The sequence below is a fragment of the Silene latifolia genome, chromosome X (assembly GCF_048544455.1).
Source record: "Silene latifolia isolate original U9 population chromosome X, ASM4854445v1, whole genome shotgun sequence".
Classification (NCBI taxonomy): Eukaryota; Viridiplantae; Streptophyta; class Magnoliopsida; order Caryophyllales; family Caryophyllaceae; genus Silene; species Silene latifolia.
This window is the reverse complement of record NC_133537.1, coordinates 12,017,519-12,040,922: the sequence shown is the minus strand read 5'-3', so window position 1 is coordinate 12,040,922 and position 23,404 is coordinate 12,017,519. Positions and strand designations below refer to the sequence as shown.

At 38.0% G+C, this 23,404-nt stretch overlaps 1 protein-coding gene across 1 annotated transcript; it reads left to right on the top strand.

Moving 5' to 3' along the window:
• Positions 1 to 9,250: 9,250 nt before the first annotated feature.
• On the top strand, positions 9,251 to 15,369 carry LOC141622891 (protein SMAX1-LIKE 7-like). Its single transcript, XM_074438918.1, has 3 exons — positions 9,251 to 10,772; positions 12,847 to 13,099; positions 13,352 to 15,369. The coding sequence occupies exons 1-3, from the start codon at positions 9,592 to 9,594 to the stop codon at positions 15,011 to 15,013; spliced, it is 3,096 nt and encodes a 1,031-aa protein (XP_074295019.1). The 5' UTR covers positions 9,251 to 9,591; the 3' UTR covers positions 15,014 to 15,369.
• Positions 15,370 to 23,404: the final 8,035 nt, after the last annotated feature.

The window sequence follows — 23,404 nt, the reverse complement described above, 5'->3', positions numbered from 1 at the left end:
GAAAAGAAACAAAACTATTAGACTATTTAGCATTTAAAAGCCAAATGAAGGGGTCATGTTGCTAATGAGAGGTCATTGACAAGGAATTGGAGGCGTCGGGGTTGGGGGTTACGTGTGTGGTGGGACCGGGGGACAACGGTCATGCTGGAGGTACGACATGAGACATATGAGGTTGTAAAAAGGTATGATAAGGGTTGGGAGTCACGTGTGTGGTGGGATCGGGGGACGGCGATCATGTTGGAGGTATGACAGAGACATAAGAGATGGTGGAGGTAAGAGGGGGTAAAGGTGGTTGAAAGAGGTGATACATGCATGGATTTGAGGGTGATGGTTGGTTGTGGGTGCTGTTGAGATATGGGCTGAGAGGGAGGTCGTGGTCCACTGGTAAATGAGATGCTTGGTGCAGTGGAGGGTCTAGTGGTGGGCCTCGAGGTAGTCGGTCAGTGGTGGCCAACGATTCCAAGCTTTCAGGAGATGATGGGTGGGAGAGGAAATGAGAGAGAAAGTAGAGAATTGAGAAGAAGCTAATATGGTTAAAAAAACGTAATGTAATGAGTAAAATTAAATATGGATTGCGTAAATAAACACGTCGTGATATCTACAATAATCTAAAATCCAATTTTCAGATTTCTGTTGAAAAAAAAATGGCAGAATTAGTACCTCAAATTAAATTAAGATATATACAATTTTCAAAAAGTATATGAGTAGACGAAGTTAAATTTTCCAAAATTTTGTAATTTAATAAAAAAAATGTATATTTTACTTTTAATAATACTTTCTATTACCACCCGTGCAATACTTGACGAAAAGAAAACAAATCACAAAGTATTTAACTAGACGGGAAAAAAATGTATATTTACTAAATACTCGCATAATTTAAGTGTTTAACTAGACGAAAAGAAAACAAATTACAAAGTACTATGGATAAAATTATGATATAACTTTACAAATATATGCATAAATAAAAAAGTTTCAAAAGTTCCATCTAAAACCTACGAATATTAATGACAGCTTCACTCCAAAAGCTAATATATGTAAGATCTATTTCGATTAACACTCTACATTGCCACCCGTGCAGGGCACGGGTTCAAAAACTAGTTTGTTTATATAATCAGTCACTTTATTAGCTCCTAATTTCCAGCTACCTTTTCAGGTTTTAATTAGTTTTTTGGGGTTTCAGCTACATTTTCAGTTTATTTAAAAAAATACTTCCTCTGTTCCATATGATAGTTTACGTTTGCTTTATGCACGTTTGTCAATGCTTGTTTTATTTTATTCATATCTTTAGTTACATATCATTAAAAATTATAAAAATTTGATATTTATAATGCACTCGGTAAGACAATTTAAACAAGATCTCACGTGACTATCTTTTATGTTATACATTAGAAGTTGTATTGAAGATTCTTCTCACCTATAAATAATATCCAAAAAACAAATGTAAACAATTCAATGGAACGGAGAAAGTATAGCCTTAGTATAAATGTCGTACCACTTTAATACTTTATGTAGAAAGTGAGATTCACTCATATGCAATTACTTTTGCTTAGGTACACCCTTCACTACTTGAAACCTTTTCATATTTTTTTTAAAAAAATTATTATATTAAATTTAATATTTAAGCCGTCTCAATTATTTACTTATCTTTGATTTTAACACACAAATCAAGGAAAATGGAAGGGACTACTTATGGTAGTTGTTAATAGATGACATATAATTGATGACAAGTGAACTCTAATAGATGTGTATGATCAAATCACATATAGAAAACCTTCTTAAAAATAATACAGAGTAATAGTTTAGGATAATACGATTTTACGATCCAATTCCATAGTAAAAATATTAATATATATTTTTATATAATGACACCGTAAAACCCAAATTTCGTGTAAGTTGTAGAAACATATTCATAAAATGATACTAAAATCATTAATTATCAATATATTATGGATAAATACTACTCCCTTCTATTCAATATGATTTTCCACATTGGTTTTGGACCAATATTTAATGGAGATATGCGGAGGAAAATGAAAGTAGGAGAAAGAATGTGGGGTTACATGTTATATTAACCACAAATAATGATAGACAAATAAGGAAAGTAGAAGATTTTAGTGAATAGGAGGGAGTAATAAATACTCCATAAGTGTTTTGATCTTCAATTATACTCCCTGTCATCCACTATATTCTTCCCCCCTTTCTTGTGGACACAAGAATTAGGCCTGTTTTTTGATCAAACTTATAGGATCTCGAATCGAATCGAACTTATAAGATCTCGAATCGAATCGAATCGAACTTATAGGATCTCGAATCGAACTTATAGGATCTCGAACTTAATCGAACTTATATGATCAACTTAATCAACTTATAGGATCTCGAATCAACTTATAAGATCTCGAATCGAATCGAACTTATAGGATCTCGAATCAACTTAAATTAAGTGACGTATAGGATCTCGAATCAACTTATAGGATCGGCGAATCAACTTATAGGATCTCGAATCAACTTATAGGATCTCGAATCAACTTATAGGATCGATCTCGAATCGAACTTATAGGATCTGAAGTAAACTTAAATTAAGTGACTTTAAGTCCAAAAGAACAGGGCCTTAAGGGTGGGAATGTGGGTGGGGTTTGGTGTTTGGAAAGAGGTAAAAATAGTTAGGATCAAATAATAATAAAAGATATGAGTGGGGACGGGTGGTGTTTGGTTATTGGAGAGAGGTAGAAATAACTAAGATTAAATATTAATAAAAGATATGGTGGGGTTTGGTGATTGGAGAGAGCTAAAAGTATAATATTAATAAAAACTTTCCAAATAAGAAAAGAGGGAAGGAAATCTTAATAATCCGTTTTAGAAAAGAGGGAAGAATATAGTGAATGAGAGGTAGTATGTTTTACCAAATAAAAACCATATTTGGTGAGTTTGTAAAATCTTATAATTTTATGATTCGATTCTATTCGATCTTACCTTCCACATCGATACAATGTAGAATCCTGATCCTAACAATAGTACTCCTTCCATTTCTTTTTCTCTATATTTTATTTTATTTTATTTCCTCTAATAAAACAACATCTAATCATTATTCATTTCCAATTTCATCAAACAGTCGGCCGTTTGTTCGTCTCAGTCGATCATTAAATCGTCTCGGAACACAACACGACCCTCGAGAGTCAAGACTCAAGAGTAGCTGATGGAATGGTGATGGTATCATGGCGCGTGCAACTTGATTTTCAAGCTCTAAGACTTTTACTCTGTACTAGTTTAATTTAATTTGTTTATTTTTGATACAAAGAACACTTTTATTTGTGACATTGTAGACCATACTTGTACTACCCACGGCTTTATGACTGAATAGGACCTTTTGCTTTCTTTTGTGGTGCTCCCACACGCTCATACACAATCGTTTCAGTTAAGACAATTCGATTTATAATCATTTTGAAAGGTTTGGATTATCGGATTTTGAGAATTAGATTGACGATTGTTGATAGGGTACTTGATGTAGTTCATGGAATCATCAATTTTATTGACGTTGCAAACACATCTCAATAATACACTGTCAGAATCATCCTAACTATGTGGTTAAAGCTGGGTTAGACACTTAGACTTTACAGGAAAATAACGCATTTTTCAATTGAGCTAAATTGAACTAAACTAAACTTAACATTGAAATTAGCTAAAATGAACATAATGAAGCTGAACTAAACTCAATTAAGCCGAATTGGACTAAAATGAACTAAATGGATCTCAGCTGAACTGTAGTAAAGTAAGTTGAAAAAATATGGTCTAAGAAACTGTCTAATACCACGTGAGAAGATCATCTCAGTCAATTTTTATGTTTTATCATCATGTTAATTTATAACCCGATAAAATTTCTTAAGTCAAATCAACTTACGGATCCGTTTAAACAATAGGTCTCACTTGTGACGGGTCAAGTATCACCCACATGGTAGATAAGACAAAAAGTAAAATGCATAGAGAATCACAAATAATTTGTCTTTATCCTCCCATGTGGGTTTTATTTGACCCGTTACAAGCTTGTAACGGATATCGGCCGTCACAAATGAGAATTTGTGCCGTTTAAATAAACAACTCCGTATACGAAGTATATCGATATAGTGACGGGTGTAGTTCACATTCAATCACCAGTAAACGGTCAGTTCAAGAGGAAGAAGATTAGAATTCTGGAAAAACAAGATGTGAATTGATGTAGATATGTGGGCATCTTGGAGATTTTGTAAATCAGAGATCAATAATCTTGTGGTTAAAACTCACATGGGATCATACACGTTAGATATGAAAAGAGATATGGATAAGTCTCACACCTTAATCCAAACCCAAATTCTTGTTTCAGACGGACACTTTGGAGTGACGGATACCATTTTGCCTCATAAATGCCCAAATAGAGGAGAGAGAGAAGCACATGGGGTGCCTCCATCTTGTCCCCCTATTCGTTTTGCGAGTGGCATTATCCGTCATTTGCTCCGACCCATTTTCAGCAAGACTAATTGTAATCCAAAATTGTACACCAAACTCCTCGCATAGCTACAACCTACAAGTAACAATTGTATGAAGGGAAAATGCACGCGGTGCCCTTCAACTTTGATGTTTTGCCCGAAATACCCAATTTTTTTATCTAGAGAACTTTAAGAGACTATAACTCGTGTTTACGAACTCAGACAGTGACGATTTTTTTTTTCAAATTGATTATCATTTCGAGAACTACGACTTGAAAAAAAAATTGTCGAGTTTGGAATTCGTGAACGTGAGATATGGTCACTCAAAGTTTGTTCATTAAAAAAAAATTTGACGTACAAAAACTCCTAGCCACGGGATCCAAATACGATAATTTTTTTTTTCAAATCGTAATTCTCGAAAAGATAATCGATTTGAAAAAAAAATTATCATTTTCTAAACTCGTAGACACGAATTATTGCCTCTTGAAGATTTCCGGAACATAAAATTGGTATTTCGGGCAAAAATCGAAACTTCAAGGGCACCACGTGCATTTTCCCTTGTATGAATTACTTTGGAGTTTGCTTATATCAAAAAGGTGAAAAATCACATATAGGTTTTCCACATCGGAAAAATAGATAAGAGTAATTCAGCTTATAACACAAGGGGCTACTTCTCCCATTGCCAATTGATTTTAGAGTAGAACCCTCTTAGACCTACGTTGTGGACTCTTTCTCCTCCGTTTGGGTGCGGCCCAGACTCGTCGTTGAATTTAACAAATGACAAAGGTATCATTTTTAACAAAACAAGTCAAATATCAAACCACTTATAATTATATAAGACATCTTTTGCATTTTTCATGCATACTTCCTCCATTCAACTCCACTCTATCACTTTCTTTTTTCACGTTTGTCAACGCATGTTTTACGCGCTAAATATCATTAGCTACGTATTTGGAAAAATTATAAAAGTTAGATATTTTTAATGTACTCGTAAAGACGAATCAAACAAAATCCCACATGAATATATTTCCACTTACGTATCGAGAGAAAATCGAAATTGAATACACAATTGTGAATAGTGTACAAAAGTGAAATAGGTAGAGTGAAGTTGAATGGAGGAAGTATATTGTTATTTCTCGCCATATAGATAAACGACCGAATTTTTCAATAATGCGAGCTATATCTCTACTTTGGGACTTGGGAGCATGATATATTGATGTAGAGATGGGAGAATGGTACAACCATTGCATGATAAGGTAAATTCATGCCGTGTTGTGTCGTGTCGTGCCGATGGGTAGCGACGTAGCATAAGCATATGACCCAAGTCCATGGCGTGTTGTGTTGTTGCTTAGGCAGTTAGGCGTGCGAAAGTGTGTCGTGTTCAGAGTGGTAGTATTATATATACTGTCAATCTGTCATGCATGGACTAGATACGATCTTTTTTTCTCAAACTTCAACCCATGCAATCCACAACCATAACGTGCTGGGTCGTACTAGTCACATGTCGTGTTAAAATGAGTCATGACATATCAGCCCAACGATCCACGGATCCGCTTGCATCTCTAGATTTTTTTTTACAACGATAGTCGATAACTGTAATTGAAATAACCCAGTTACAATACAAATATAAGAATACTAGAGGCCCTAAAACTCCCAAAAGGCCAACTAACCAAGCTAAAATTACAAGATTTAACCAAAATAGAAAGACGACATCCTACTCTAAAAATTTCATCTCAAGATTATGAGAATTTACTACATGGCAAAAATTTGGGTTTCTATCACCCAAGGTCCATGTCTTTCATGAGGGTCCGTACCCTCACCTCAAAAACTATCCAGACGGGAACTCTCCATGAAGAAAGTTCTGGGACAGCAGAAGTTCCCACTTCCTCTCCTACACCGGAGAGTTTTGTTCAGGAGGAGACTAAGTTGGTGCCAGAGGAGGTTGTTTTCAAAGTTGAAAAGAAGACTCGTTTCACACAACTTCTTTCTGTGTTAGTAAGGTTTCTTTAGTCCAGTTTGACTTCACTGCAGTTAAGGAACATAAGGAGCATTTGCATAGTTTGAGAGGACGTCGTCCTTCCTAGGGTAGAGCTAGAATGGGTCGACCTACTGATTGTTCGAAGAAACGCTCATCCGTTACTGTTCGTGTTTCTATTTCTCATTCCAGGTACACTCATTCTATCGATACGATTACAGGGACAAAGAGAAAGGAGGCTCAGTCTTTTGTGTTTGATGCGCATTACCACCGCCCTTTAAGAAATATCGTATTGTATCATCAACATCGTTTATCACTTCTTCGGTTTTTCAAGTATCTAGTAGTTTTGGGGGTTCTCGTCCCCCTTTATTTGTACCTTAATATACTTTGTAGTTATGTTTAATCTATGTCAGTTTATTATTGTCGAAAAAAAAATCAAGTGAGTCTCCATCTCTAGATTCTCTATCACTATATAAAGAGATTCGTGATACACATGAGTATGACATGACCGTTTCTTGGAAAAAAAACTACCGCCGTTTACTTTTTAGTTTTTACCCCTCCAAAAAGAAAATAGTTACCGCAATAGGAAAAAGTGAGGGAGGTAAAAGAGGTGAGTGTAGTAGGAGGAGACACGCGTAACCCGTGACAAACGGGGTAATCAATGAGGGCACAAACTTTTAGTGGGGTCCATCCTTGTCTGTCCAATTGGGTTGATCCGTCAAGTTCTGCTTTATGCTGACAGCTACCACTTCTTTCTCACCTCCCTTTACTATTAACTTCCCCCCTCCCTTGTTTGAATTCCACGCACTCAAAGTAAACGGTCAATCAGGTCGAGTTTTGGTCGGGTCATTTTCAAATTTGCGAGAATGCGATTCAGGTTATTTCGGGATTATTATCAATGAGTTTTTACTGTGAAAATGGTCTATTTGCAACAATATACATGCAGGTCGGCTCATATACTCATACTGATTGGATCATGTTCGGCCGTTTAGGTACTTAGTGCCTAAAAAGCCCAAAAAAATAGTTAGGCCAAACATAAATATTTATTAAAAGAAACGTTTTTCAAAAGTTTGGTCAAACAACCAAAAATTTTCCGAAAAGTAACTTGTGAATAAACTCATTTTAAAAAGAAAAAGCTATTTTACATATAATCAAGGCCAAACAACACCTATATAAGGCTCACTAATTTTTGATGGTTTTTTTAGCCGACTCTTATGTTGAAATTTTATGGTTACACTACTTACATAAAGAATGATATCATCTTCACCACCAAACATAGAAATTAGAAAAATTTTTATCTCATCTATTTATATATGATACTCCGAAATCTGGAAAAATTGACCAACCTCGAATCAGCCTACTCGAATAATCCGATGACTCGGCCCCGAATGTTTATTGTTGAAAATTGAATTATCCCTAAATCTTGAAAATGACCATGAACCAAAATTACCCAACTTAACAGGAATTCTTGCAAACCCTAATTAATCTGACTTGAATCCGACTCAATCGACCCGTTTTCAAGTCTAGATACCCCTTATTTTACCACTTTTTAAGCTCGGAATATGTATCCGTCTTAAAAGAGATCAATTAACCGACTCTAATAAATGAGTTGATTTGGGATTTTGGGTTGGGTATGATTATTTAAAAGGGGACCCACAAAAACCTAAAAATGAGCATGCTAATGAATGAAAACAGTCTTTAGAAATTGATGATGGTAAATTGATCACCTTTTCTATGAAAGAAGTGTGTTTCATTTTCAGGCTGAAAAGCAAGACAATGACTCAAGTGCATTATTTGGCCCACTCGACTAATTAAGTGGACACGGCATCTGCCATTTACTACTACAGGTCTTCCTACATTGACATGATTTGGATCAATAATATAATTAAAATATAATAATAAGTCTACTGTTTATTCTCTTTATTTTTTCATAATTGTCAAAATCTAATCTTTTATCATGATTTGATTCTAGATTATATTTGGAAAGTGCGGTGAAATAAACTCTGTTTTAGCTAGTGTGAAGAGAATCGTCAAATTTGTCATAATACTTTTTTTGAGTGTAAACTCCATTGACTAGTGTCGACAATAATGAATAATTCTCGTATAACGGTGCAACTACTCTTTCAAAGTTATCCATATTAATGAATACTGTATAATATATTTTAATTATATTTCTCTGTTTTATAATTTCCCTCTCATGATTCACAAGTTAGACAAATGAATAAAATTATTACGGAGTCTGATTTACACGCTATCATAAATTCTATCTATTCGACTCAAACTTAGAATATGAAAAAGAAGAATTACATCCCACCCCCGTCCCCCTTTATATGACCCGACTCGCATAGCAAACAACTAACACCCATTCATAGATCTAGACACAACAAATAGGTCAAACAAGTCATTGCGGGTCGGGTTAGATAAACTTTCAAAGAATTCAATAGGTCATTTCGGTTTTGGTAGAATTATGGTTCAATCCTGTCATTTTGGTTTCGGATCGTTTTCAGATGTGTTGACATAAAGTTATTTAGGGATAATGGTTAGCACGCAACAAAAAACTTTTGAATCCGGCCAGTTATAGTCAGCTCTATTCAAGTTGCAGATTAAGTTCAAACACAAATTATCATTTGTGACGGATACCGTTTCCTCTCACAAAATGCCCATGAGAAGTGAGTGGGAAACCACATGAAGGGTACCCTACCTTGTCCCCCTCTCCCTTTTTATAAGAGGTTACAAGCTTGTGACGGGATTAACCCGTCACAAGCAAGACTAGCTGAAGTTCAAATCCTCTACTCGATTAAGTCAATTTTATCGTCATAAATCTCCTTAGACAAAAACTGATTTAACCTGTCCCAAAACCACTATCCTCAACATAAAAGGAGAACACTAACCCAATGAGCATCTAGGACAATGAATGCGTATTTCCACCGCAATAAATAACAAAAGATCTTTCACCAAACCATAAAGTTAGTAGTACTTACATGATCTCTAAATCTTTTAGACAAACAAACCAAAATTGATTTAATTATTAATGTAACCTCAAAAAACACACACCCAAACCCAAAAACCCAATTCCTTACTAATTTATTTCCGACTTACGTTTTTTACTCAACGCAGTATTTTTTTTAAAATATAATCGCCGTCTCCGGCGGAACGGTGATGCCGACGCCGGTGACAACAGCGAGGCAATGTCTAACAGACGAAGCAGCACGCGCACTAAACGACGCCGTTTCAGTAGCAAAACGACGTAACCACGCACAAACGACGTCGTTACACGCAGTTTCCGCACTTCTCACACCTTCCTTCTCTCTCCTCCGCGATTCTCTCTCACGCGCGAGAAGTAGCGCGTACTCTCCACGTCTTCAGCTACGCGCCCTAGACCTCTGCGTTTCCGTCTCGCTTGACCGTCTTCCGACTTTAAAATCCTCAAATTCTACTGAAGTAAATGACGATTTTGCCCCTCCGATATCGAATTCTCTTATGGCCGCCATTAAAAGATCTCAAGCTCATCAACGTCGTCAACCTGATATGTATCACCTTTCTCAAATCAATCATATTAATAATAGTAATAATAATAACGGAGCGTTGTCGATTTCGTGTATTAAAGTTGAATTGAAGCATTTTGTGTTGTCAATTTTGGATGATCCGATTGTAAGTCGGGTTTTAGGTGAGGCAGGGTTTCGGAGCTCCGATATTAAGTTAGCGATAATTCAACCGCCGCGGTGGACGGCGGCGGGTATGATTCCGAGACGCCCGCCGTTGTTTTTATGTAATTTAACTGGTTCCGGTTTGGGAGTCGGTGTCGATGAGAATTGTAAGAGGATAAGTGAGGTGATGGTGAGGAAGAAAGGAGAAAGGAATCCTGTGTTGATTGGTGTATGTGCTAATGATGCGTTAATTAGGTTTAAGGAAAATGTAATTAAGGGAGGAGTAATTAAGGAGTTTATTAGAGTTAAATTAGTGTGTTTAGAGAAGGAGATTAAGGAAAAGGATAGTTTAGGGTTGGAGGTTAAGATACAGGAAGCGAAATCGAAAGCGGAGTCGGAGTCGAAGTCGAAAATGGAGACGGAGACGGGGGAGGAAGGGATTAAGGTTGTGGTTAATTTGGGTGAGATTAGTGAGTTAATTAGTGATAATGAGGTGGTGATTAAGAAGGTGAGTGGATTAGTGGAAGAGTGTGGTAATAAGGTGAGGTTAATTATGGAAGCAAGAGATTATGAGATGTATAGTAAATTAATTGGGAGATTTCCTAATGTTGATAAAGATTGGGATCTACAACCGTTACCCATTACGGCTTCGTCGTCTTCGTCGAGTACTACGGCTTTCGATCCCAAGTCCAGGTCGGTTTTTATGTTTTTCCGTCTCAGTTAATTATTTTTTTAGGAGCCGTATTTTAATGGTAGTTAAATACGAGTAGTTCTTATTTATTGTGATTGCTTGATGTGGTGCATAGGTTGTTATAAGTCCCGTTATAGTTACGTCCGTCTCAGTGAATTGTTTTTTTTGGAGCGGTATCTTAATCATAGTTAAATACGTAGTATACCGTCATACTTAACAATCATAGTTATATACTTTTATATTAGCTAGCTGCTCGCGTAGTCGTGTTATTAATTATACTCCCTTCATCCCAATCATTTGTTTCACAAATTCTCATAGAGAATATAAAAGATCAACAAATGATGAGACAAAGGGAGTACTCGGCATCATTTTATGGGTTTACTTGTTATTGTGGTTAATCAGGATAGCTTAATATAATGATTAGTTGATCAGTTTACTTTATTCAATAAGTTATCTGTCATCTTTTCCTGACAAAAAGTTTCGTGTTTATGAAACACAAATTCTTGTTTGTGACGGCACATATCCGTCACTTTTGAGTGACGGATACCATTTTACCTCACAAAGTACCCACTTTTTCTCTCTCTGCAACACTATTTATGTGGTCGCCTTTCTCCACTAACTCATTTTGTTACCATTTCATCTCACAAAATATCCGCCATAAATGGTAACCCGTCACAAGGGAGATCAATTGTTTATGAAATGTGTTCAGTAAACTATAAATTTCGCAAATTCTCCATTGTGACGGGTACTATTCCGTCACAAACACTGTTTACATTTGCGACGGGCCAAATGTGATCATTTTATGAGAAAATGTGACCATTTTTTTATAGGTAACATTTTATGAACAATACTTGAGTGGTTACATTTAATCAAAAAGTGGTCACATTTGCCCGTCGCAAATTGTGACCGTCACAAGGGAGAATTGCTGATAAATTTAGCTTGTATGTTTATCTTAAGAGAATTGAATGAAAAATATGTCACAAGGACAATATGGAGACAGGATTCGAACTCAGGTCATGAGTATTGCTCGACTTAACTGACATCTGCGTTGAATGAATAATCTGCGAGACGGTCCTTTTATACATAAAAATACTCATTTACTGGTTGTAGTATATAAGCGACCTGGGATGGTCTAAGACGGTACGAGTTTTTGTGTTATTCAATAATTTGTATATGTATACTGTTTGGTAAACGTAAGATTAGTTGATTGTGATTGTCAACAAATTTCTAGAAATCACTACAAACCACTCAGTTATAATGTTTGTTAACTTCCGACTTCAATTTTGCATAAAGTAAAAGCTCCCAAATATATAATTGCCAAATTGCCCTATATATTTGGTGATATTTCTTTATTTGGGGATGTTTGTATGTTGTGAGTCACTTGTCAGCTTTGTCACATGTTCTTTATACAAAAATGACATAAATATACATAACTTCCTAGGATGTTCATGTATAATAATATAGTATACTTACATCATTCTTCTGATTATTATATCAGTGTGCTGATGATAACAATGAAAAATGTTTATAAAATATCTGGTGGCATACTTGCATTTACTATAGTATTTATTTTAACAAAAAGTTTTTGTTTTTTCAATAATATGTACAAGTAGAGTGTGAGAGGGTGAGTGTTTAACCAATAAAAAGATCTTATTTTATAATTTCGGGTGTTCTTTAATTTGTCTATGAAAATGCTTGATGATAGTCTTTCGGGCACCTCCAAAATAATACTCCTCCACATATACTAACTTAATTTTCTTTGGAACAATATGCTAATGACATTTTATTAGTACTCGCTTACGCGGTATAAAGAGTCTCACAATCGTAATTTTGATGCTAACGGGTTTTGATTCCAAGTTGTGTGTATTATGTGTATCATCCTTAAATGATGTTTTCAGGTAAGCTTTCACTCTGTTTTGAAGTACAAATGTGTGTTGTTTTGTGTTGTTTTCTTGATGATAGACTATGTGGATCGAGTGAGTATGGCTGAGTGTTAAAACACTGAACCAATTGCGTAAAAATAGAGCCTCTGACTGTTATTAATCTGACAGTTGCATGAACATGATGTACTTGCAGTTTGATGGGGTCCTTTGTTCCATTTGGAGGTTTCTTTCCAACGCCTTCCGACTTCAGAGCTCCATTAACTGCTGTGAGACAGCCGTTTATTCGGTGTAATGCGTGCAATGAAAGCTATGAGAGGGAGCTTCGTGCTGCCCTGAATGAAGGATCTGTAGTTGCGGTTTCTGGTGGTGACCAGTCTTCAAGCATGCCTTCCTGGTTACAAAGAGCCGAAACTGATCCTAGCAAGTCGGGAAATACAGTAGCTCAGGTGAGCTACTCCTTTTTGAGCGCATTGGCTATCATGGCTACTCTAGCACGTACAATTTATTCGTTATCTTTGTTACTGATCATCGACGACAGCATTAGCCCAATGACTTGCAAGAAAGTTAATATTGTCTGATGACCTACATAGAAATTTAGGCATTTTTAGAGATGCAATACTGTATGACGACCTGTATATTTATACATCGGATGCCTGCAATGAATGCGTTATAAGAATTTGCTCCTACATTCAGTGCAGGTCAATGATGTCAGAAATGAGAAAATTTCATGCCTCCAGAAGAAATGGGATGATAATTGTCGTCTAGTTCATCAAAAGTATCCATTTTCCATTCCACCCGTCTCCCTACCTTATCTTCAAGTTGCCCCGCCTCTCGGCTTTCCATTGATGGCCAATGTTCAAGGCAGTCATAGTAGCAGCGGCGATTCTTCCTTGAATGAAAGAGCGTGCTCCAACTCAAGCTCGAGTATCCAAATTGCAGCACAGAACATCTCTCCTCAAAAGCAGGTTATGAAACCTGATTTCCCCAAAGGATCAATAGAAATAGCGGAGTATCATCCACCTCATTACCCGCTGTCCACCGTCCCTGTTACTACTGATCTTGGCTTGGGAATGATTTCTGCTCCCAAATCCGAGAACAACAAGAAGCATTTCTTACAAGAGCATGACCGTCGCTCAAACCATGGTGGTCTTAGTATGGAGCCTGACTTTGGCGATTACAAGGCACTTTTCAGAAAATTGACAGAGGTTGTTCCATGGCAAAGCGAAGCAATTTGCAGAATTACTGAGATAATTTCAAGTTGTCAGATTCGAAGGAGGAGTATATGGCTCAACTTTGTTGGACCCGATAAAATAGGACAAAAGAAAATTGCCCAAACCCTAGCTGATGCGATTCATGGCAGAAAAGATTATTTGATTGCTCTGAATTTAAGTTGCCAAGACAGTACTAAGATGCCCAACTCCCTTTTCCAAGGGATGAAAGAGTTTGACATAAACGCGAGTAGGATCACAGTGGTGGATCATATAGCTCAGGAGTTGAGCAAGAAGCCACAGTCGGTCGTCTTTCTTGAAAATGTAGACGAGGCAGATCCATTGGTTCAGAATAGCCTGACCCGGGCCATTCAGACGGGTAAATTTCCGGATACCCGAGGAAAGGAAGTTGCGATTACTAATGTGTTTTTTGTGATGACTTCTAAAGGGACCAACAACGAGAAAAACCTGTCTCCGAGAAGGGAATTTATCAAATTTCTGGAAGAGAAGATTTTGGAAGCTAAAAACTGGGAAATGCAGCTAGCAATAAGGAGTGTGCCTTGTAGAAGTAATGAAACAACCGTGTCACTTTTATCCCCCAAATACCCTTCAGCTAAGAGGAAGCTCTCCAACTTTAGCGACTCACCCGAGGACTTAGACGAACCAAAACGACTCAACAAGATGACTAAAAAGTCCCTGGACTTGAATTTGCCATTGGAAGATTCAGTGGAGATGGACTGCTATGAAGGTGGCCCGATTTCTGACATGTCCAAAGCTTGGCTGAAAGATTTTTTGGACCAAGTTGATGGCAATGTGGCATTCAAGCAGTTTGATTTCGACGCCCTAGCTGATAGCTTATTGAGGAAGATGCGATCAAAGCTCGAGGAAACCTTGAGCCAGGGACAAAGGATTTCGCTAGAGATTGATCATGAAGTAATGCTGCAAGTTCTTGCAGCTACCTGGTTTGCGGATGAGAAGGGAGCAGTGGATGAGTGGATCAAAGACGTTTTGGGCTCTAGCCTCTCAGAGGCGCGGGAGAGGTACCATGTGAGTGACGAGTCTGTCGTTAGACTCGGGTCGTCTGAAGGTGTTCGTGTTAAAGAATGGGCTCCCGGGATTCGTCTTCCCCGGAGAATAAATTTGAGTATCTGATTTATTTGTAGTTATGTGTGTAACTATATTGTAGAAGCCTTTAGCATGGTACTATTAAATTTGGGTTGTGACACTACATTGCGATTGCATTTTGAGGCGATGACGCAATGTAGGCTGCGTTTATAGTACAACGACCAAGATTAGACCAGGATTGCCGATTTCAAGATTAGTGATAAAATCGATGTTTAATACCGCAGGGCTCGGGTACCAGAACGACATCGTTTTGGCTAGGTAAGGCGCTTTATATATGGATATATTGTGTATGTGATGTATTTTGAACACAGCTAGAGAAATGTATAAAAACTTATGTTAGCAGCTTAAGTGTATTATAATGTATGCACACCTATTTTGCATCTTGAGTTGTATGACTTGTATCTTTTTTTTTTTTTGTTTTTTTAGCAATAATAAAGAAAGTTTCCTTACACAGTACCTACCCGACTCTTCGAGTTGGATTTTATTATTACATTATTTGAAAAGGAAATTAAACTAAGTATGGGGTTAGCAAATAGAAAAGGCTTCTTGAGGGGACGATCCAAGCTTGCCAAATGAGCGGAAACTTCTTTTCTCTTCTTTGTTAATTGGGCTTCGGAGGAGTATCTGCAACAAGACACACTTACGCCTCGTGGACGTAAAAATTTACGGGAGAAAGACCTACTTGTAGAACAAGTAGATACATTGTGTCTCGGAGATTCATCCCCTTGGCTATTATTCCTCTTGGAGTTAGTAATTCTCTTTTTTCTCACTCACTTGACGATTAGAAGGGTACCTGCAGAGCCTACGTGAAGGGTACCTGCTCTAAGGCCCTTCCTGAGGGCTACGATTGGAAGAGTAACTGGTTACGCGGCAAGCAGCAGTTCTACCATATCTACCAGACGAAGACAAAGTCAAGGAAGAAGAAAGAAGAGTAAGAGTAGCGGTACCACCGGTAGTGGCAGTAGTGAAAGTAGACGTCGCACCCGATGAAGGCGCTGTTGAGGGATGGTCCCATTAAGAAGAATCCTACCTTCAATCTTAGATTGCCTCCCCTGTCTATCTAATGGAAGACCCACCTGTGAATGCTAGGGAAAGTCCCTCTCCTTACTTGTTCTAATAAAAATGCGAGTAGCTTCGCCCCTCACCTTTTATAAGGAACGAACTAAGAAAATGAAAAGCAGCGAGCGCCGGAGGTTGGCTTCTAAAGAAAAAATTGGGCCATGTTTCCCGAGGGAGGCCACCTTCTCTCAGGCCAGCAGTCGCCTAGAAGTAGAAGACTGCTCTACTCTTTAGCCATACGTTAGGACTGGTTTTACTGTCCGCGGTAAAGGCCTATCCTGTTATCCAATGGAATTCATATGTATAGGAAGAAGCCCTATCAAATAGAGATTTTTTCTTTCAACCATATTTCGATTGTTAATACGATATAGAAGGAACACTAAGGGACGAAAGGTGCATGATTTCGCGAATTACTTGTTTCGGTGCGGGCCGCGAGAGCGGTACCAAATCGAGGCAAACTCTGAATACTAGATATGACCTCCAAATAACAGGGGTTAAGGTCGGCCAGTGAGACGATGGGGGATAAGCTTCAGAACGAACGAAGCGCGGAAGCGAAACCCAGAACCTTATTTAATAAAGAGACCCTTTTTTTATTCCAAGCCTACGTGTAGGTGAGGCACGTGACAGTTTACCAAACGAAGAAATCTTACACTTCTTAGGACAAGCTGAAAAAAAAGAATGACTGATGTTCATTTGAATCATTATGGGCTTGGAAGCAAATATAGATGTTGCCCGTGTCATTCGCCAAAGAAATAGGTAAGCATGAATTAGGAGCGACAACCGTAGGGTCTCCTTGGAGGATTTGAATACCAGAAGGAAATAAGTTGTCACAAATAGAGGACGAACTCGAGTTTACGCCACCAATAGAGGACTCCCTCGAATTAATACCATGAATCCCATTGATGACACCTGAACAAGAAGCCGTGTCTTCTTTCTCTTATAATGATCTCTTGTAATTCCTCCCTCCTTGGTGACCTTGATGTTAAAGTTCCGAATTGTCATAGTTGACAAGTATCTTTTATTGTAAAAGCTTACCTTACTACCTTGAAGAATTTTTTGATAAGCTTGTCCGGATATCCTTAGTCGTGAATTTCCTCCACCCTTTCTTGAGAACTCAAGAACCGAGTTGTTAGGAATATGCTCATTATCACCCATTTGAGAGTCTTTGTAATTGTGTTCCAAATCAATATTAGGAGAAGATTTTTCTTCGAAATCTATAGGAAGGCCATCGTCCGAAATGCAGGTATCCTTTATCAGTGGAGTCAGAAAGTGTAGTAACGCAAGAGCCACAAGAAGACCCCCCATTATCATTTACAGAGATGTCCCGAGTATTATCAACATCAGGGAAAGGTCTTTTACTTTCCCTAGCCACCTCACATAGCAACTGGTCATCAATACTTCTTTTACCGTTATGATTAATAGCCCGTAGATTCTTGACAACATTCAGTTCTCTAAGGATATCTTTATTCTTAGGTTCAAGCATTGACCCAGTTTCTAGATCAGTTTGCGCTTTCATGAGCATATTAGTCTTCATACAAGCTACAACTCTACGAAATAGAGCCTTAGCATTTTTAGGGAAGGATGACGAAACCAAAGAGCAGAAGTTTATGGCCGCCTCATACTCATGGAGCTTATTAGCGCAAGCCGCTAAATTCAAATTTAAAGAGATTGCTAATTGCAAGACAGATTCAACGTCATAGTCCTCCATGGATTCCAAAACCAAACATAAGAGCCGACATGCCATTTCATAGCAGCCGCCAGCAGAGTCAAACAGATTTTGCTTAAAGAAGTCGTTCCAATTTAAGGAATTTAAACTTAATCAAATGGGTTTCTTCCATTGGTAAGAAAGAACTAAAAAGTAACCAGTCATCCTCCTTGAACTCACCATTTCCATGAGCAACAACAAAGTGCTTTAGAAAAATTTCATCTATAGAAATGACAGCCATAAGTTTTCACAAAACAACCCCAACTCGGAAAGTTAAGATAGAACACCTTTAAAAGGTGATTACTAATGCAAATACTCTTCTACGAGTAGATTATTTTGAAAAATCGAAAACCAGAGAAAAAACTTATAAAACAAGAGTAACAGACAAGTTATTTCAGAAAACCACCGCACCAGACCCGAACCCTCACCACCGTGTGATCCCATCCCGAGCCCACCCAATTCCCACTCCTCTAATAATTATAACCAAACTACCAACACCCAATCTACCAGCAGCAACACCCAAGAACTCTTCAACACCAACCTTGGACAAGAAAACGTCAAAAACAGACCAAGTCCACCATCTAAAACCAAACAGCCATTTCCGACGACAAAAGAGCACTCGGACAAAAACACATAATCAAGACAAAGGTGAAAAGGACCCCATCAAGATCTAGAAGACACCATAGAAAAACACACAGCACCGGGGAAAAGAAGTCATACCTGGGGAAAGGGAAACACCCACCAGGACGCAAACAAGACCAACCATAGCCCAAACTGAGAAGAGGATGAACGAAGAAGAGGATGGTGAACCGTAAAAACCAACCTCAGTCAAGCTTGAAGACCGATCGAACCACAAAGGGAACATTGGATGTAACACCCCCTCATACCAAGGTGCCTTACTAGAACCACCCTACCATGAAGGTGCGTTACCATCTCGGTTACCCGAGGTTAGTACATATCAAAAGCGTCTGAACTGAGCACATTTATTAAAGTAATGTAAAATGCAAGGTTTACAATATCCGAAATCAAATACTGTCTAATGAAATACAACTCCAAAGTCTTACTAATAAAAGAAAACTCGCTAAGACTCAGACAGTGATGCTATGACTCGTGGTGGCAATTATCCCAATGAAATCCCCAAGCTCTCACTAGCAAAACCTGTCAAGCCTGCTCACCATCCCCGAATGGATCACCGCAGATTACACAAACAACAACGGGGTCAGTATTATGCAACAACAAGACAAACAAATGCAATACTCGCCTGATCATCGTCAACTCCCAATCACCCTGTCTCACATAGTAACCGACTACACACTAAAGTGTGTAGCCCTGCCAGATTACCCATCGCAACAGGTAATCCTCGCCGCCAGTGGGTGACCGCAACCGATCCCACCTAGTCCAGCTCCTCAACGAGCGACAATAATCCTTGTCCCTTAATGTGCACATCCCCTCCCGTGGCGGGTTCCACGGAGGGCGAACTAGGGTGTGAAGCCACTCCCGCAAGTGACTCCACCACAATCACAATCACATGACATTACTGTCATCTCAATCCCCTCACACCAACACTGTCACAACAATCTCCATATTACGATGATCAATAGACAACGATAAATACAACAATATGTCATGTAAAGCACAAAGAATCGAGTAGGAATCCCTACCTTAGCAATCACAAAGAAGATGCAAGCACGGACAATCAAAAAGGCTCCTCTACGAAGTCTTCTCCTATACAATGATCACACAACACAATTACACTTTGTACAATTCCCGACATTCCCTTCCCATATAAATGTACAGTAACCCAAAAGATACAATAATTACAAAGATAGAACTTACCAACAATGCAACAAGAGTTTATACGGAAGAATCACCGCAAATTATCGACACAAGGATGCTACGAAATGCTCAAAGGGATGATTAGGGAATGATTTGGTTAGGATTAGGGTACGTAGAAATGTTAACGCTGTGAAAAGTGATATTAGAAACTGACGCGGAAATTATAAAATACCCTAATCATTCCTTAATCAAACCGTCGAAATATAACTTCGCCAAACCGGACACTCGGTCGAGTGTGACGACACTCGGCCGAGTGGCCTACACTCGGTCGAGTATTCACTATACTCGGCCGAGTGTTCCTCGGCAGAACCGAAATAACTCACACAAAGAGCACTACTCGGCCGAGTAGGCTCTACTCGGTCGAGTAGGCTCCAAAGGAAATCCGTAGTGTTACATTGGAAAGCAGAGAAAGGGTAATGGGTGTATAAAAATTGGGTAATTAAGTTAATTAGAGAAGAGTGGGAGATCGCCGGAGATAGAGCTTTGAAAGATGGCCCCATCTCCGGCGATAAGGTGAGACTCAAGAGGGACGGTGGACGGAAGGTCGTTGCGGCACTTTCAAGATTGGGATTTTTAGGGTTTTCTGGAGAGAGAAAAAATAGAGCTTTTTGGGGACATTAGAGCAAATTTTGAGTTTTTTAAGTATCGGCCATGACATGACTTGTATCTTTAAATCCTCTTTTCACCCTTAAACTTCTCAATCCACGTCTCTCTCTTATGCTTTTCCAGTTCCATTTGATTATACTCCGTATATGTTTTTCAATACGGAAAATGCACGCGGTATCATTGAGATTTGAAACTTTGCACGAAATACCCAATTTTTTAATCCGGAAAACTTTAAGAGGCCATAACTCGTATTTACGAGTTCATAAAGTGACGATTTTTTTCTTCCAATACATCATTTTTCAGAGTACTAGTATTAAAAACAAAAATTGCGAGTTTGGAACTCGTGACCAAGAGATATGGTAACTTGAAGTTCGGTTAAAAAAACTGACATACAAAAACTCTTACCCACGGGATCCAAATACAACAATTTTTTTTTCAAATCGTAGTTCTCGGAAAGATAATCAATTTGAAAAAAAAAATAATCGTCACTTTCTGAACTCGTAAACACGAGTTATGGCCTCTTAAAAATTTTCGGATAAAAAAATTGGATATTTTGTGCAAAATGTTAAATGGGATGTAACCAAATGGGTTTGGTGTAGTGGTTGCTCACTTCATCCCTTAACCATGAGGTCAGGGGTTCGATCCCTGCCCATGGGAATGGAGCAAACTCTTTGGCCAGCCGTTTACCTCTTCGTGAGAGCACCCGCGGCGAGAGGATTATACACTGTTGTCGACGGTGGCACCCCGGTTTACACCAAAAAAAAATGTTAAATGTCGCCCATTTCATGGGAATTGGAACTTCTTAAGGAACTTTATTTCCTTCATAATGTAGGAAATTGCTTAACTAGCCCCCCTTGGTAAGTGCAACTTCCCACATGACAACCAAACAATATTTTTGCAATTCACATGAGCTTAACTTTCTAGGAACTTCATCTTCGCAAATCCCATGGTAAACCAAATAACCTAGAGCTGATCATATGGCCCAGGCCCGCTAGCCCGACCCGGCCCATCCCAATTTTTTCCCGGGCCTGGACCTCGAATTTAGGCTCGAAAACCCACGGCCCGAAGCCCGTGGGCCGAAGCCCGTGGCCTGAAGCCCGTGGCCCGATTCAATATAATAGGGTCGGGTTTGGGCCGGGTTTACGGCCTGAATTTTGGCCCGACCCGGCCCATCCCAATTTTTCCCCGGGCCTGGACCTCGAATTTAGGCCCGAAGCCCGTGGCCCGATTCAATATAATAGGGCCGGGTTTACGGCCCGAATTTCGGCCCGACCCGGCCCAATCATATGCAAAATTTACGAATATGTACAATTTAAGAATGTTAATAAGTATTTAGTAAAATAATTAACCAATCAATTGTTGTATTGTAAATAAGCCGTAGTCACTTGTTTACATGTATTAGTTTGATAAGGCTTAGTATTTTTCTTTACCAGTATTTATATGATAAAAAATGAGCTAATGATTTTGTATTACACTAGTGCCGATAAATTGTTTACCATTACAACACTACAACAACATACAGTGAGCACCGTACTAAAATATATTATTATACTACTAAAAATTATGCATTTAGTTTGTATGAGTCACCTCAAGCAGTAGGTTCATAAAAGCTATATTAGGTTACTACTTAATTGACAATACTCGAAAAAATTACATAATTCTATACGAAAATTTTGATAACAAATATACAAAGTATCTAACTTCATAATGGGGATTTCTAAACTTATTTCAAGAGGAAAAATATTTAGCCCAGATTGGCCCGAAAGCCTGCATGGGCCGATAAAATAGGCCCGTACTTGTAGCCCGACCGGCACCCTTGGGCTTAATTTAATGCTTAGACCCGGCCCAAACCCGGCCCGGCCCATGATCACCTCTAAAATAACCCCTTAGTTCGCACATCAACAAAATCGAAGAGGATATACTAATTTAATGAATGATAATTAACACATCGGTTTAACTAATCGTTGTTTAAATAGTTGGTTATCTGCCAAGGGATGGTGGTGTATTAGGTCACGGTCACGGTCACGGTCACCTTAAATGGAGTAGAAGGGATTGAAGAAATAACATAAATTCTAAAATAAGACAGTTTTATATCGTGAGACGGAAAATGAACTATCTTTTTATACAATGGGACCGTCTTACAAACTACAGTGTGAGACCGTCTTGTATACAATAAGTACTGGAGAAATAATTACTAATATAGTTAATGATTAATACAGGATTATTGGTGATAAAGCTTTAATGCATTAGTTAACAAACTAACCATGTATAATTAATGCGATCAGCTCAACTGAAATAGCATTGATTCTCTTTGATTAATTTTTGTTAATAACATAGATTCTTTTTGAGATGGAGAATCGAACTAAATAACTTGGAGCATTTTATTAATTTTTTTGGTTATTAGCATTTATGTTGTGTATTTGATTACAGTTGTGAAGATGACTCTACAATCGATAAAGAGAGATGTTGTATGTGAGGGTTCTAGTGTTCTACACCGGGTCACTCGATGAAAAAACCGAAACTTCTTACAATTCTATATAGATTCGAGTTGAACTCGAGTGCTACTCAAGCTCGAGTTGAAGCTCGCAAGCTTGATGATGAGCTCAATTTTTCCAAGTTCAGATGAGCTCGAGATTGCCTCGAACTCGAGTTTTGCTTTATGAGAACAAGTCGAGCAAGATCAAGCTCGTGCTTGGCTCGAGTCGTTATCATCCATATATATACATATGTTTAACTTTAAAATAAATCATTAACAAATCATCTCTAACTGTATTTTAATATTTTTTCGTGTTATTTCGACGGAAAGGAACGGTAAATATTAAGTCGATTTCAATTGTATTTTTGCTGTTATCGTATATCTAGTTCAATATTTGAATATGTTTGAATATGTCGACAACTCGACATCAAAGCGTCAATAATGTTTGTTTGTAAGTGGCGCATCGTTCATTCATTGTCACTAGAATTGTATGCAACAATGTATGACATCCTAAGACTCTATTTTTCTAACTCAAAATCATGTGTTTATAGTTCACACGCAAAGAAGTATAATTATTGTTTGTTTTTTTTTTTTTTTTTTTTTTTTGAGTAAAAGCTAGCCATAAGGGTTACTCCCTATTTTAATGACGAGATTTAAATTCAGGTTATTTTTTTTAGTGTAGCCTATGTGGTTTATTTTGGATTCGAGATAGGTAGCACTATTAGGGCGTTAAAAC

What these genes read in the sequence shown, in the direction of transcription:
- LOC141622891 (XM_074438918.1), top strand. Translation starts at nt 9,592, where the DNA reads ATGCCGACGCCGGTGACAACAGCGAGGCAATGTCTAACAGACGAAGCA. An exon ending in GCTTTCGATCCCAAGTCCAG is followed by an intron (nt 10,773 to 12,846) that starts GTCGGTTTTTAT and finishes ATGTACTTGCAG; the next exon opens with TTTGATGGGGTCCTTTGTTC. An exon ending in CGGGAAATACAGTAGCTCAG is followed by an intron (nt 13,100 to 13,351) that starts GTGAGCTACTCC and finishes CATTCAGTGCAG; the next exon opens with GTCAATGATGTCAGAAATGA.